We start from the raw sequence: 16,494 nt of genomic DNA, 5'->3' as shown, positions 1-16,494 counted from the left end.
TCAATATACTGTGGCATCAGTGACAGAACAAACAAACGAACAAACATGGCATGGATATACAGAGACATGACAGCAGCACTGAGTGAACAAGTGGTTTTAAGGTGAATTCCCCTGATGTACATCTGACTGCAAGTTTCACGTGTCAGGTGTAGACTTTTTCTCACACCTTGAAGCTATATTTACTTTAATGAACCATGGTGGGTGAAAGAACAAGATCAACTTACAGAAGGAAAAATATTTATGCATTTGACTCCCTCCCCCCAAAATCATTTAATACTTCTTCCTTTATTCTCTCTACTCTTGCGATTACAGTCTTGTGCATCAACAGTTCAACAACAAATAAACAAAAGCAATACTAGTAACAGCAACAAATAATAATAGCGAAAAATATAACCATTACAGTTAAAACACCGGGTTGTCCAGATCTGGCTATCTCTTAGATTTGATTATGTATGAAAAAAATTGGCTACTGCCAAAGTAATATTATACTCACTTCCATACAATAAAATCTGTAACTTATAGTGAGCTGGGGCACAAAAGTATATTATCTTATATTCGTTGTTCTGCAGTTGTTAAGATAGCGCTGTGGATCCATACTGAATAACAGCCTACTTCTTTTCACCTACTTCTATTTGACCGACTCTCCCTGAAAATGCTAGAGCTGTCTCCTCAAAGTACTAAATTTATATCCAGTACATTCTCCTGTATGTGAATCAGATAGGTTTGCACTGTTGGTACTGGTACATTACATTAACTTGCTGACAAGTTCAGAATCTTATAATGCTGTCCTAACCAGAGTTACACCTTTCTAAGCTTGTTGACTTTACTGGTCTCGGAAGCGTGTAACTCTGTCCGTGCTTAAAGAATGAAATCCTTTTTCAGTCCAGTTAATCAGCAGGGTACACTAGTGAACAACGGGGCAGTGCTTGGTTGCTTGCCAAATCATGCCAGTAACTGCAAAAACAATTTGTCTGCAATATGACCAGCTAAAGTTCTTTCTACTCTTGAAGACTAAATTGCAAAACTCAGGTTGCCCAATCTTGTGCATGCTTATTTAGAAATCCCTCTGAATTCAGTGAGGCTTACTCCCAAGTGAAGGTGCCAAAGATTAAAGTGTAGGTGATGTGGTTCTCACTGTATTGTTTAAAAGGTGGAGGTCTTTATGGAGAATGTACTTCTTGCTGCATGTTTTGAAAGGGGGCTGTTTGGCACATGAGAGGAAAAAATTTAAATCAGAATTGGGATTTCTGGATTGCTAAAGTTTGAGAGAAATAGGAGGGTCAAGTTAACTTTACAAAAGTGTTACAAAATTACATATATTTATTACAGACACATGAACAATTAAAAATTTAAAAAGCACAAAGTCTGAATATCAGACTGCATAACAAATACGTTCAATATTATAATATTTCATATACAATGATGGATTACCCAATGACCAATAACAAGTACATTCAAATTTATAATATCTCATAGACAAGGGATGGACTGTCAAAAAACAGATGGGACAAATGTGTTTCAGCCCCTAAAGGCCTTCCTCAGTGGTCAATGTAATATTATGCAAAAACACACATCCAGGAATATAATATATAAGAACCAGGTGTTGCTGTCTACAGCTTAAATGATGTGTGGTTACTTAAGGTTTATACATAAAACCATGGATAGACTCTCATGGTAACTTCACGTGCACATCATGTTCTGCTCGATGTGTGAAGACTCCATCAAAAGTTGCAATCAAAGGAAGGAACTCACAAACAAGACAGCCAATTCACATATTACAAAGTACTCAGTCACCATGAAGACTTTGTATCAGACATGATGTGAACTTTAGCCTCCCTCCCTTGCCATTTTCATGCCTTGAGGAACTCTTCTGTAATGAGAAACTTACGTGTAATGTATATTTCCTACTGGAACAAATGGGCCTCCTAGGATTGTTTCAGGACACAGAAACAGGATGAAGGGTGATGCTGAAATCCTTCTCCCTGTGTGCTATGGCTAGGGTTACCATGTTCAGAAATTCCTGGAGATTTTGGGGAGGGGGAGCCTGGAGAGGGCACGGTTTGGGAAAGGGAGGGGCCTCAGTGGGGTATAATCCCATAGAGTTCACCCTTCATGGCAGCCATTTTCTCCAGGGGAACTGATCTCTGTTGCCTGGAGATCAGTTGTAATTCTGGGAGATCTCCAGCTACCACCTGGAGGCTGGCAACCCTAGGTCAGAGACCCTAGGTCCCATGTGCATCTGAGAGGCACAGAATTTCCATTATAAGTCTGAAGCAAGGTCCTTGTGGCAACTACAGGACTTGGTCATATATGAACTGTCTCTGATTTCAAATCCCCCAAGAACCCTCTAAGGCTGCCAAGTACCCAATGGGATTGGAGGATCTCCTGCCTGAAGCGCCTACTTGGTCTGGCAACCCTAGAACCCGATCAAGAACTGGCATGTAATACAATTATTACACACAAGTGCCTTTGTGACTTGGTTAACTATACTATTTCAATCCAACTAAACAAAGGAAAATAATTTTTGGCTCAGTGTAATTTATCCCACAGATAGGGGCAGCCATATAAGCACGTTTGCAGATGCTGCATAAAAAAAACCCAACATTCTTTTGTTTCAATTTGATATTTATTTAATGTATTTATATACTGCATTTTTGCAGGGACAGAGGACCAAAATCTAGGGTTGTCAACCTCCAGGTGGTGGCTGGAGATCCCCCAGAATTGCAGCTAATCTCCAGGCTATAGGGATCAGTTCCCCTGGAAAAAAGCGGCTGCAGTCTATGGCAATTATCTTTTGCTGAGGCCCCTCCCTTCCCCAAATCCCACCGTTTCAGGGTTGCAGGCTTACAGGAGTTAGCCAGAGATCTCCCGGAATTACCAGTGATCTCCAGGCAACTGCGATCAGTTCCCTGGAGAAAATGGCTGCTTTGACGGGTGAACTCTAGGGCATTACACCCCACTGAGGCCCCTCTCCTCCCCAAAGCTCGCCCTCTCCAGGTTCCACCTCTCAAACCTCCAGAAATATCCTAAACTGGAGCTGGCAACCCGCTTTCTCCAGCCCCCAGAAAACAGACTTTCCCGCCTCTCTTGGTTACCATTTCCCCTTTTCCAGCCGACAGGGGCGCTGCTGAGTCCAGCGAAGAGGCCACCTCCCAGCTTAGCAGTGATTTGTCCCTGCCCGGCCGTCGTACTTGTAGTCCTCCTGGCTTGCGGCCTAGCCCTTCTGGCGAAGATGGCGGCCGCCTCGGAGCGTCTTCAGCCGGAAGCCACCAGGCCCTTGCTGGGCCTCCTGAACGGCATCGCCCAGGCTTTCTATTACGGGAACGCGGAGATCACTGAGGAGCTGCTGCGGGATCAGCTCTATCCGGACCTGGCGCCGCAGGAGTTCCGGGCACTGCGGGCCAAGATGACGGGCATCGTCAAGGTAACGGGGGCGGAACGGGTAGGGCGTGTCACGCCTCGCGGTGGAAGGCGCCTCCTGGTCCCTCACTGGGGGTTCGCGTCCCGCAGACTCTTCCCGGAGGCTGGCAACTGTACGTACGTTGGTGGGGATCGGCCAGTTTTTCAAAAACCGGCTCTAACGTAGAATAAGCTGTCACGTTTGCCAGCTCCAGGTCGGGGTGGAGCCTTGAGAAGGCAGGGTTTGGAGCGGGGAGAGACCTCAGTAGGGTACTGTGTCATAAAGTCCACCTTTCATGGTCTGGAGATGAGTTGCAATTCCAGGAGATCTCCAGCCACCACCTGGAGGCTGGCAACGCCAGTTACTTAGGGACCTCCGCAGGGCATAATACCGTAGAATCGCCCCTCCAAAGCACCTGTTTCCTCCAGGGGAGCTGATCTCTGTGGCCTGGAGATCAGTCACCAGACCCCACCTGAAGGTTGGCAGCCCCACTGAGTGTTCTGTGTAAGCATCCACACGCAAATACATGGAATTGATAATTTTACAAGAGATTTTTTCATGTTTATAGATCCAGAGGAGTTAGCCCTGTTAATTTGACTCAGGCTGGGACTGAATAGGGACTATGAATGGTTATCTCATTATCAGAAGTAACTGATTTCCTTAACAGAAGCAAACTGATCTCCATATCAGAAGCAGCTGTTTGCATCTACTCCTCCCTCCTCTCTCCTCCTCTATATCTGACCAGTTTCTTCTTGCCCTCCATGCATCTGAAGCTTATGCTACAATAAAGTTGGTTAGTCTTAAAGGTGCTACTGGACTCTTTTTGATTTTTCATGTTTATATGTGCTCTCTATAGCAGGGTGGATAAAAATCAATGATTTTTTTTTAAAAAAATTAAAAATCAGATTTTTTTTATTTAAATTGGATTTTTTAAAATTTAAATTGGATTTTTTAAAATAAAATGCGTTTTGAGGAAAATATATTACCATCCAAAGGTTATTCCATCATGAAATAAAGATTAGTTTTTAATTATGTAGAATAAGGCTGTATATGTTTAATTTTTTTGGTAAATAAATTCCATTAATCCATTCACAATGTCATGCTCTTCCAGAGGTTTTTGTAAGATTATTGGGCAGTTTCTCTGCCTACAAGATATTATCACAGATGCTTGGTTTTGCAGTTCTCAAAACTGAATTTGTGTCAGCTCAGCAGAGATCACATGCCTCTTCTTCACAGCAAAAATGTTATAACATGAGCAGAGTTGAGAAAAAGACCTTAATCCTATTGTTCTACAAACCTATGAAGACAGAATCAACCCCTTCAGTGCTAAGTTTCAAGAAGTTCAGTGTACAGAAACAATATTTTTCTGATTGTTTGGAGTGGAATAGATCTGCACAAGAAGAAACTAAGTGTGAGGAGGGAGGGGCAAGCAGTACAAAATGAAAGTGAAACTTTTTGAGCGCAGTGCTACACAAGTCTGGATCTTTTGTGTGTATGACCTGAGGTTTATCACATTCTTTCCTTGGAGGAAAAAACCTATAATGGCAGCAGGCTGTAAAAGAGACTCGGTTATTATTAAGGTAATGATTATTTTTCTCCTTCCAATAAAGTACAACAGAAAAGTTGTCCAAATATGAATGATTAACCTAAACTGGGGATAATTCATCTCACAATAAATTAACTATGTGTTTCTAATAGTATTAAAATCAATATTTTATACAACTGTAAAACTAATATGAAAAGCTGTTATTCTAAAAATCTTCATCTACTTGCATATTAAAGTTATACCAGCAAGAATTAGTCTTTATGTAGAAAACTATGATTTAAATCAAGCCTTACTGACTAGTGATTTAAATCATGAATTAAATCGTGATTTAAATCAGTTTGATTTAAATCAAATCCACCCTGCTCTATAGTAATCTATGTGTGTCCGTGTCTATTTGCAAGAGAAGAGAGCAAGAGTCCAGTAGCACCAGTAAGATGGTAGGGTAGGAGCTTTTGGGAGTCACAACTCAGGAAAGAAGAAGGTAGCTGTGACTCATGAAAGGTCATTCCCTACCAAAAATTCCGTTAGTCTTACAGGTGCAACTGGACTCTTGCTCTTTTCTGCTGTTACAGACAGCTACCCATCTTAATCCGTGTCTATATGCATGTTTGTTTGGACCTGTGGCTAGGGTTGTAAGCTCCAGGTTTGGAAATTTATGGAGATTGGGGGAGGGGGTGGAACATGGTGGGGAGGAACCTCAGTGAGGTATAATAATACTATAGAGTCCACCTTCCAAAGCAGCTGTTTTCTACAGGAGAACAGATGTCTGTGCCCTGGAGATCGGTTTCAGGTACATAGCTGTGTTGGTCTGTGTAATGATTTTAAGTGTGTGTGTGTGTTTAAATGCTTGGTGTGTTATAGATGAAGAGGGGGGGGTGAAAAACCGGGATGAGCGAGTGAGATGATTGGCTGATGACTGAGAGTGTGGGCAGAGTGAACTGCTGTATCAGTTACTGAGTGGAGAGAAAAGATTCAGTCAGGGCAAGAGAGGCAAGCCTTAGTATTTTTAAGCAGTTCTGAGAGAAATATAACCTGTGTGGAAGCCTGAACTGTGTATTTGTGAAAGAACATTCAGTCAGGAGAAAGCAGGCAAACTGTGTGTGCACCTGAGAAAAGGTCTTACTTGTAATTGAGAGAGAAATCAATATTAAAAGCAGGCAAACTGTGTGAAGCCCGAGAGAAGATCTGTGTGACTGGGTTTAAGTAAAGTAACTTTAAGAATTGAGATCTACTCTTTTGAAACCATCAAGTTTTAGAAATAACATGAAACCGATACGCTTATTATAAAAATAAAAGTTTACTTTGTTTTTTTTATATCCCAGATTATCTGTCATTCCTATATCCCATACCTATCCTCAGGGCCACATAGTGCCACGAAGGAGCCTGATGCTTGGGCACATTACTGAAAGGGAAATAATAAATAAAATATCTTGGAATATAATATTCCTGTTGGCAGCAATCTACCTAGCGGGTGTAAGAGAAAGATTAAAGGCAAAATCTACCCAAGAGAAAGAAAGGGGTCGTAGCAATCTGCAATAGAACAGCAGGATTTGAATCCAGTGGCACTTTAGAGACCAATAAGATGTCCAGGGTATGAGCTTTCGAGAGTCTGAGCTCCCTTCTTCACATACCTGAAGACGAAGGCATAGATAGATGCTAAGCTGCTAAGAGTACCTGAATAAGGGAGCTTTGACTCTCCGAAGCTTATACCCTGAAAATGTTGTTGCTCTGTAAGGTGCCACTGGACTCAAATCTTGGAGAGCAGTTGTAATTCCAGGAGATCTCCAGCTACAACCTGGAAATTGACAACCTAAAACGGCCTAATTTTCTAATTTTATGTGTAGTTTATTAATACTTTATTAATCCTTTTCTGTATCTATTTACGTATTTATTTATTTATGTGCTTTATAGTCCACCTTTCTTACTGAGACTCAAGGTGGATTACATGGTGTGAGACTGGTACAATCAATATCAAGGACATTTCCATAAACAGTACCATAGGGTAAATAAATACAAGTTCACAAAGACATAGCATTAGCAAAATCCGATATGGAGTTGAAGAAATGCTGAAACAGACCATAAGCAATTCTAGGACTGACAGTGAAGGGGTGAATTCATGCTTGATTTGATCTAGAACTCACTATTTGTCTTTAACTACTCAGTACGATCATACTTGAAGCACAGGTAGCACTTAAAGCAACAGATAGGACATAAGGCAACATGGGTACATTTGTGTGGAATGGCCACCTTTTAAAAAAACTGTATTGCGATGGACAGGACTGGCTCCAGCTGCGTCTCTCATGAACAACAGCCAATGGAAGCGGGCAGAATGCTGGGCCAAAGAGAGTTAGTGTCTATTGGAGGGAAAGAAGGCTTTGGGAAGCTGTGGAGGGGAGAAGGGTTCTGGTCACTTTCTGTCCCCCATGCATAGTGTTTATAAAGCTCTGTCATGGCCTCTTCCCTTAGTCATCTTTTTTTCTCAACTGGAAAGTCCTAGACACTTCAGCTTTTCTTCATGAATATGTGATAGCTACAAGCATAAATGGCTTTAAAAGGGATTCCTGTTATAAACCATCTATAGTTGTGGCTAATCAATACATACTCTGGCAGAGCATTCTACCTTTTTAACCTCTCATTGAGTAAAGAAATATTTCCTTCAGTCTGTCCTGAGGACACTTGTTGAGCGTCCCCATGTTCTCATATTTTGAGAGAGAGAGAATAAGTTCTCTCTATCTCCTATTTCGGCCCCATGCATAATTTTATAAATCTCTATCTTGATTTCTTTTTTAGCCTCACATATGATCACTTGACTCTGTCTTTGATCTGTTAATTGTTCTGGCTCTTATGGATTATGTGGCTGGAGTTTCTTATCCTGGAGACCATTTCTTTCACGAGTGATCTTTAAGGGAGAAGTTTTGGCTCAGTGGCGGAGCATCTGTTTGGCACACAGAAGGTCCCAGGTTCAATCCCCAGCATCTCCAGTTAAAAGCATCATGTAGTAGGTGCTGTGAAGGACTTCTTCCTGAGATCCTGAGAGCTGCTGCGAGCCTAAGTAGATAATACCAGCCTTGGTGGACCATGGGTCTGATTTAGTATAAGGCAGCTCCGTGTGTACATGTGTCCTTACGTTAAGTTATCCATCCTTTCCTATTACCACAGACTCTTCATCATAAAACTGCATTTATTTGGAAGAAAGATCAGTTGCGGTTTCATTTGAACTTAGTTAAGTGTGCTTGTGATTGAAGGCTAAAAATGCTGCATGAAAGTAGTCTCTGTCAGGATTTAGTTTAAGATGAAAAGCTAAAAAATAGTATTTGTCCTAAGACTGTTTCTTGTAACTGACATTCCCATATGGTAAATGCATGCTGACTTTTGTCCGGTTGTATAATCTTTCAGTTTATGTGCATGCTTCTGTCTGTTTTGGGGTTTTTTTGCAGGTGTTTTAGTTCCATTTTTAACTTGCTTGATCCTTATCACTTACGTTCTGCATCTTTATTTTTCTGTTTCTGAATGTTAGGCACTAAACTGGAAACAATCACTTGGGCCAGATTTTTCTCTCTCCCTTCTCTCCCTTCTCCCCTGTTATCAGTTTTCGTGTCATTTATCCCTTTCTTGCAGCTTTTCTTTGTGTATGCCTTCTTTGATTCATTTCCTTTTTATCTTTCTCTGAGCAATAGCAGTTAGTGAGAAAAAGGTATTTGTCTACAAACATGATTGACAGGAGATTGATAAGAAAATAGTGGCATACGCTTTAGAGTGGGATCTTCATTTAGGAAGAAAAAAGATCCTAAGGCATTCTGCACACTTTATCTCTTTTGTACTTGGGAAGGCAGGGAATAAAATCTCACCCACCACTAAAATATGGTTCACCAGTACCATGGTTAAAGGTTAAGAGTGATGTTTTATTCTCTGAGACAGTAGGTTATAAAATGGCTGGATGTAATTGCTGCTTGGGGAGTTGTTGCTGACACACTGTTCCAGCATAGCACAATTAAGGTGTCTGGATTCTTTCTTGACCATGAAAGTTTGGACACTTTTGTAAAGGGGCAATTTTGGCAACATTGACCATATGAAATCTAACAGAGGCATCAGTTCCCGTGCTGGGATACAAATACTTTAAAACTTAGATGCTAGGAACATGGTCATTAGCATATCTTCTTTGTTTGTTTGTTAAAATATTTATATTTCTCTTTTCTTTGTGGCAGTCAAAAGCTTCACACTTGAAAACCAACAAAATAAAACTCCAAATTGCCCTCCCCCACAAAAATTCCTGCAGTTTATACCTCATTTTAAAAAAAAAAACCTCCCACCCCCATAAAGAACTTGCAGCTCCTCCTGAAAACTTCTAAAAGGCAGCACTCCTCTCACCTCTTCATGGAACCCACTCCATAGAGTGGGAGTCACAATGGACAAGTCACAGGCTGTGGTTGATGCCAGGCAGGCTACCCTAAGTGGCAGAACAGCCAGTAGATGGCAGCCTGAAGACTGTGTGGGCCATAAAGCTCTTTAAAGGTCGCAGCCAACACCTTCAAGTTGGATAAAACTGGCAGCCAATGCAGCGGTTTTAAGATGGCTGAGATATTGGCTAGCTCCTGACTATACTCGAGCTGCCACATTCTGAATCAGCTGCAGCTTCCGGGTTGTCTGCAAGGGCAACCCAACATAGAGTGCATTACAGTAATCTATCTGGGAGGTTACAGAAGCAGGGGCCAATGTGGGAAGATGGGAGAAATGATGAGGCAGCTGCAGCTGATAGGAGGCTGTATCTACTCCATCCTGTTTTTCAAACAGCACTGCTCAGTCCAATAATACTTCTAAGCTCTTCTGCTCTCCAGATGCCAACTATACTCCATCCACTGCAGGTGGATCCAACCCCCTCTAAAACATCAGCCTTCTTGACCAGCATCACCTCTGTCTTGTCTGAATTCCTCTTCAACTTGTTCTGCCTTAGCCACCTGGCTGCAGCCTCAAGGCACCAGTTCAGAACCACAGTGGATGCTTGAACAATAAAACACAGAGCTGGGTGTTATTTGCATATCAATGACATCTAACCCTGAAGCTCTGGACAGTTATTGACAAGCGTGTGTGAGAGAACAGAACTGTGTAGCACTCTCCTCTCTACTCCTCTTATGGAAACTGTCTAATCAGACAGGGAATGAAATGAAACCGCTGAAGAGCTACTGCCTCAGTGCCAACTCCATTTTCAAAACACCCTTCATTTCTTAGAATCATAGAGTTGGAAGGGGCCATAAAGACCATCTAGTCCAACCCCCTGCCCAGTGCAGGATCAGCCTAAAGCATCTCTGACAAATATTCCATGCTTTTTCCATGCTTTTGAACGGCAATTGTACCCTTCTAAGACCATTGCGGTGGATATGCTTAGAAGGGTGTAACTCTGCTTAGGATTGCCCTCTGGGTGTAACAGAATTGAATCCAAGTGCAGTCTTGTTCTCTTCAGTCTACATGTTCTACGGAGGAACAAATGCTGAAAGATTTCTTTCTCATCTCGGACCTCTTTGTCAGAGCTTGCTGCGGCCACCGCTGGGCGAGGCGCCGGCATTCCTGGCCCTGACGTCAAAGGGGTGTCAGGGATACTGCAGGACCCTGCTCTGTGGAAGGAGGGGTGGTATACATCACCCAGACTCCCTCTCAGTCCACTTGCTGGCCTGCTCAACCTGATCCAGTCCTTCTCCTTGATCTCCTCCATCACCTTCCTCCTTGCCTCTTCTCACTCTCCTCTCCACCTCCACCCACCCTGTGGGAGGGCTTCTCTTTTATCCCCTCAGCCTTACCATGCTCCACCTGCCAACCACGCCCTCCTGCTGCCTTCTAACCATGACCCTAGCTGGCCTAGGCAGCTGTACCTGTGCTCGTTTGGCTGGAAGCACTGGGCCAGGCCACCTGTGCCACGTTGGCTGGCTATCCAGCCTCTCTGGCTGGGCTGACTGCTGAAGGCAGGTCCAGCTGAGCCTCCTTGGTTGCCAGCTGAGCCTACAGATTGCCTCAGGCAGCTCCACCTGGTGTTGCTTCGCTCCTGGCATCCCCTGGGCTAGGTTATTGCTTTCAAGCTGGGCTGCAGGCTGGGGCGTGGGTCTGGGTTGCTGAGGCTGCTTCTCCTCCCTGGCTGGTAAGGTTTCAGTTTGCCTGGCTGCTGGTTGCCTGTCCCCACTGAGTTGCTGAGGCTGCTTCTCCTCCCTGGCTGGTAAGGCTTCAGTTTGCCCGGCTGCTGGTTGCCTGTCCCCAGTGCCTTTGCCCTCCCTCTCCCTGCCTGGCACCCTGGACTCCCACTGGAGGGTGGGACTAGCTGGCCTCCACCTGCCCCTTCTAATCCTCTGAGGCTTGGGTGTTATTTTCCCTCCCTCCTGTGCAGGTAGGTTCTGGCCGCGGGTGCCTGCTGGGGTGACTGGGCAGCTGTCTCCCGGCCGGCTCCCGTCCCCTACTCCTGGTAAGTCCAGGGGATTTGCCCCAGACCCCTGACACTCTTTATGCTATCCTGGGATTAAAATTAAGTAATGATGTTTTAGGAATAATAAGAGAACAGTTTGGGACAGGGAGGAAGGCTTCTTGGTCCTCTTTTCCTGGCCATGCTGTGGCTGAGAAAGTTAGGACTCCCAGTTTTTCCTTCCACTCTTAGCTTTTCAAGGGACCTGTATATTTTGTTTGGTGGTACGGAGACATTTAATGAACCACTAGCCCTTATACTTGCAGTGGGGGTTGGCACTTTCCCACCTTTCCCCCAGAAGGCCAATGGTGCAATCTGATACCCACTCCACCCATAGCCTCTTAAGTTTGCATGATGTTTTACCAAGAATGTGGACAAAGTCTGGCCTTAAGATCATCGTCTGAAATACCACTTCCTTCCCATTTTATTAAGCACTGCCCTTTGAATCGCAAAATCTTTCCCACAGAACCTGAATCATTTCCCCGAGTTTGCCGCTGCAGTATTTCACTTTTCATGCAAGTAGACCACTCACAAGAGCAGTTTCTTCCCTCCTTGACTAGCATGTGTGCACCATTGAAACTGGAGGGGAAGTGTGGACTGCTCATATTTCTCACATGTAAGCTGAGAGAAGCTATCCACAGCTACTGTAGCTTGTAAAGTGTGGTTATGTAGTCTCTAGCCAATAACTGTGTACTTTATTGAACAAAGAGGGAAATTGGAGGGAAGATGAACAGCAAGTCAGCATGGCGCATCTTGTCAGAAGTTTCTTCAGGCAGTGAAAGTCCTTCTGACTCCCTCTGGTGAGCAATATCATTCGAAAGGAGTAAGCAAACCCCTTTTAATTATTCTACCTGGTTTCCTGCTAATATGCCTCTACCCCAGATCCAAATGTAGTGAACAATTAGACCCAGTATAAATATAGCTAGATATAAAATACCTTTTGGAGATTATACTAAATAGAAAATCTCCCTTTTGGGGAGATTCTCCACAATGTAGTGCTAAGAACTCTTTCCAGGGAATAAGCCATATGGTATGGGGCTGCAGTGAAATTCTGAGTAGACCTTGTCATGATCTTGGGCTTGGAGTCCTCAAGGAAACCTGAGGCCTAGAGTAAATTTCCAGTAGGCCTGACTGCCAATTCCCCTGCAGGCCTACATTCCCAGCTTTAGGACTGGACTAAGGGAAAATTGGAGGGAAGATGAATGCCATTCAAAACCAAGGAGGCAAGTTGCTCTTCTCCTGGGAGCAGTGAGGCAGAGAAGCGGGTACCAGCAGGAGAGGATCTCTCACGCAAGGAGTGCAGATTGGACCCGAGAAGGGCCAGGTATTGTAGGGAACAGTCACGTATCCACATTAGGAGGCTTTATTGTTTTCTTGCTGGCTCCTTTATTTGTTTATTTTGCCCTGCTTGTTGAAAAATATCCCCTGTTGAATCTGTTGCTCAGTGGCTGTCCTATTGCACTGGTACTTCCAGCCTATTAAAAAGGTTATATATTAAATGAAAATTCTGCCATTATATAATACTAGCAACAAAGCCTGTTGTGGGAAAAAATACAACAGGCGGGCAGGCATTCCCTTCTCCTCCATCACTGATCCTGGCCAGATGAAGGTGAGGGGCGGGGCATGGCCACCTCCTCTGCACCTGATCCTGGCTGATTGAGAGGGGCGGGCATTGCCACCTGCCATGCACCTGATCCTGGCTGGGTGAATGGGGGGCAGGCATTGCCACCTGCTCCCCTAATGATCCCCGCTGGGTGAAGGGCAGGAGGGCATTGCCACCTGATCGGCTCCTGATCCCAGCTGGGTGAAAGCGGGGGGTGGGCTTTGCCTCCTGCACCGTTCCTGATTACAGATGGGTGAAGGCAGGAGCAGGGCATTGCCACCTGCTCCCCTCCTGATCCCAGCTGGGTGAAGGCGGGGGATGGGCATTGCCACGTACTCGCTTCATGATCCCAGCTGGGTGAAGGGTAGGTGGGCATTGCCACCTGCTCGCTCCTGATCCCAGCTTGGTGAAGACAGGAAGTGGGCATTGCCACCTGTTCCCCTCCAGTTTCCAGCTAGGTGAAGGCAGAGGGCAAGAATTGCCACCTTCTCCGCTCCTGATCCCAGCTGGGTTAAGGTGGGAGGCGTGCATCGCCTCTTGATCCCTTCCTGTTCCCAGCTGGATGAAGGGCAGGCGGGCATTGCACCTGATCCGCTCCTGGATCCCAGCTGGGTGAAGGCGGGGTGAGGGCATTGCTACTTGCTCCGCTCCTGATCCTAGTTGGTTGAAGGTGGGGGGGGCATGCATTGCCTCCTGCTCCACTCCTGATCCCAGCTGGTTGAAGGGCAGGTGGGCATTGCCACCTGATCTGCTCCTGATCTCAACTGGGTGAAGGCAGGGGGCAGGCTTTGCCTCCTGCTCCGCTCCTGATCCCAGCTGGGTGAAGGCGGGGGGAGGGCATTGCTGCTTGCTCCGTTCCTGATCCCAGTTGTGTGAAGGTGGGAGCGTGCATTGCCACCTGCTCCACTCCTGATTCCAGCTGGGTGAAGGTGGGGGGCAGGCATTGCCGCTTGCGTTGCACCTGATCCTGGCCTGGGCTTCCTGCCGTGGCACGCTTTCTGGAGCTCTTATTTGGGTTTCCCTACACAGCAGCACCCCCTGGTGGCACTCCAGGGTAGGAATTGAGTTGTCTTGAATACACTTAGCCCTTTATATACTAGGATGCTTCACCACCATCCCTCATTTGCTGTTTTGCATTCTTTCCCTGTAGTGGTAAGTACATCTGCTGGCCATGGAAGTTAATTATGTAATAAAGCTTATTTTCTGAAGAAATATTTGCCGTCTTTAGGTTCCAAGCAGTAACATCTCCTAACTCACAAAACGAGACTTCATGGACAAACATTTAATGACTGTGTTGCTTCATCTTGAAAGTTTAAAATAATGCAGTAATCAGCTTGAAGGCTCTCACACTCCTGCATTTCACAGTCTGTGTAAAACAATTGTTTGTGAGGGCATTTTTATAAAAAAGATACGGCTATGTTGTAACAGAATTTGTCCAGCAAAATTCATTGCGCAATACCATGTTCTGCATTGTTTACCAGGTTACATTATGCTTTGTTCAGATGACAGCTGTTTCATATTTCTGCAAATTGTTGTTGTCATGGCAAAGTCTGAGGGCGAGGTCTCCTCGGGAGGAGAGGAACCTCGTGTAGCCATCCAGGACTCCTCAGGAGAAGAGGAGTAACCAGCCCTAGCCCTGACTCAGCAGAAGCCAGCAATCAGGAGCAACAGCTGCTGGCTGATCAGAGCTTACAGCCAGCAGCTGAGACACCAGCATCCTCTGGCCCCAATACCACAGGGGAAGCTCAGCCAGGGACATCCCAGGCTACAGGTGCAGCACAGCCAGGGGCCTCCACCCCCTCAGGTTCGCCCACTCCCAAAGAACGCTGCAGACAATGCCAAAGACTGGAACTGCAGGAGAGATTGCTTCCTGGTACCTTGCATCTTGCTCTTGCCTGCACCTTGACTTGATACCCTCGTGCTCTGACCTACGGACTGGACTTGGCTTGGCTTTTGGATCCTGGACACACCCCTGGCCTTTACCTTGTGCTCTGACTACGGACTGGACCTGGCTTGTGACTCTTGAATACTCCTTGGCTTCGTGTTAGTGCTTGGATTACCAGCTTGGGCGGGCCCAGCCCATGACAGATTGCTTACACCCACAAACTTCCTGGCATGGACGCGGCAACGCCCACCTGGGGAGCCTGGCGCTGCTGCAGGACCAGGGACTGCAATTGACTCAAGCACTGGTGACTTTGCAGCAGCAGATTGCCACTCTACTTGCTGCCCCTGCTGCACTTCTGCCTGCTAAATGCCCAGTGAAGCTTCCTAACAGTTTTGAGGGCAACGTGGAAGAATTCCCAGCGTTTCTTGCCCATTGCCCGCTGTATATTGAACTCCGGGCCAGAGACTTTCCCAAGGATAAAATCAAAGTTGGCTTCATCCTCAGTTTGTTAAAGGGGCCCGATCCGAACAACCGGGAGAACTACAAGCGCTCATTCTCCTATGCCTCTGAATCGCTGGGCGGCTAGAGAGCCGGAGACAAGCCCGTGTGCTAAGTCATCAGCCTCTGCCCCGGACCTCGCCCGAAGCCATCAGCTGATCCCGCACTATTGGGCGTGCCTTGTACCCACTTGCCTCCTGAGGAAAAGGAGCGGCGTCATGCCCACAACCTCTGCTGGTACTGTGGTTTGATGGGCCATTATGCCGATGGCTGCCCTGTGAAAAGGAGGACCCCAGCTATAGGCCTGGAGCGGGCTCCTGCTAAACAACTCGTTGGAATGGCCAATGCCTCCTGTGATCATCCCAAACCATTCCTGGTGCTTGTAAAGCTGTGCCTGCCCGACGGCCGATGGCTATTCATGTACGCCATGGTAGATTCAGGGGCATCCTGCTGCTTCATGGACGTCAAGTTTGCTGCACAGCACCGGATTCCCTTGCGGGCAAAGAATACGCCCACCGTAGTTGAGACCATTGATGGGTGGCCACTGCATTCTGGGCCAGTGTTCCAGGAGACCCAGGATCTTCTCTTGCACATTCAGCATCACCATGAGCAGCTCTGCTTCGATGTTGTGGGCATCCCCCGTTTTCCGCTTGTCCTGGTGCTCTCCTGGCTTTGTTGCCATGATCCGGTTATTCGGTGGGGCCAGATGGACCTTTGCTTCCGGGCGCCATGCCCACATGAAAATCAGCGCCCGGGTCCAATTGCAGCCGCTGCACCAGGGGCCTCTGCACTACCTGAGGTATATGCAGATTTTGCAGATGTGTTTGAGGCAAAAAGGGGCAGACCAACTCCCCCCTCATCGGCCGTATGATTGCGCCATTGACTTAATCCCCGGCGCCCCCCTGCCAGTGGGATGCCTGTACTCATTATTGGCGCCTGAGCTGGCCGCACTCCAGGACTTTCTCGCAACCAATCTGTGGCGAGGGGTCATCCGCCCCTCTACCTCACCCACCTCTGCCCCAGTCCTCTTTGTCAAAAAGAAAAGTGGAGAACTCCGGCTCTGCAACGACTACCGGGCCCTGAACAAAATCTCCATCCGAGATCGGTATCCACTGCCTCT

At 46.1% G+C, this 16,494-nt stretch overlaps 1 protein-coding gene across 4 annotated transcripts in view; it reads left to right on the top strand.

The window, feature by feature from the left end:
- The first annotated feature begins 3,104 nt into the window (after positions 1-3,104).
- COMMD1 (copper metabolism domain containing 1) overlaps positions 3,105-16,494 on the top strand; it is a 198,284-nt gene continuing 184,894 nt past the window's right edge. Inside the window, exon 1 of one of the 4 annotated variants that reach the window (XR_008598026.1) lies at positions 3,105-3,424. Coding sequence is in view for 2 of the 4 variants with exons in the window: in XM_054995417.1 (XP_054851392.1) it covers positions 3,233-3,424 (192 nt within the window). In the remaining 2 variants the exon portion in view is untranslated. Of the gene's footprint in view, positions 3,425-3,453; positions 3,534-16,494 lie in introns of those variants that run through there. The other 3 variants (XM_054995417.1, XM_054995429.1, XM_054995436.1) reach the window with 3 other exon arrangements.

This window comes from Eublepharis macularius, chromosome 1 (assembly GCF_028583425.1).
Source record: "Eublepharis macularius isolate TG4126 chromosome 1, MPM_Emac_v1.0, whole genome shotgun sequence".
Classification (NCBI taxonomy): domain Eukaryota; kingdom Metazoa; phylum Chordata; class Lepidosauria; order Squamata; family Eublepharidae; genus Eublepharis; species Eublepharis macularius.
This window is presented reverse-complemented; position numbering and strand designations above follow the sequence as displayed.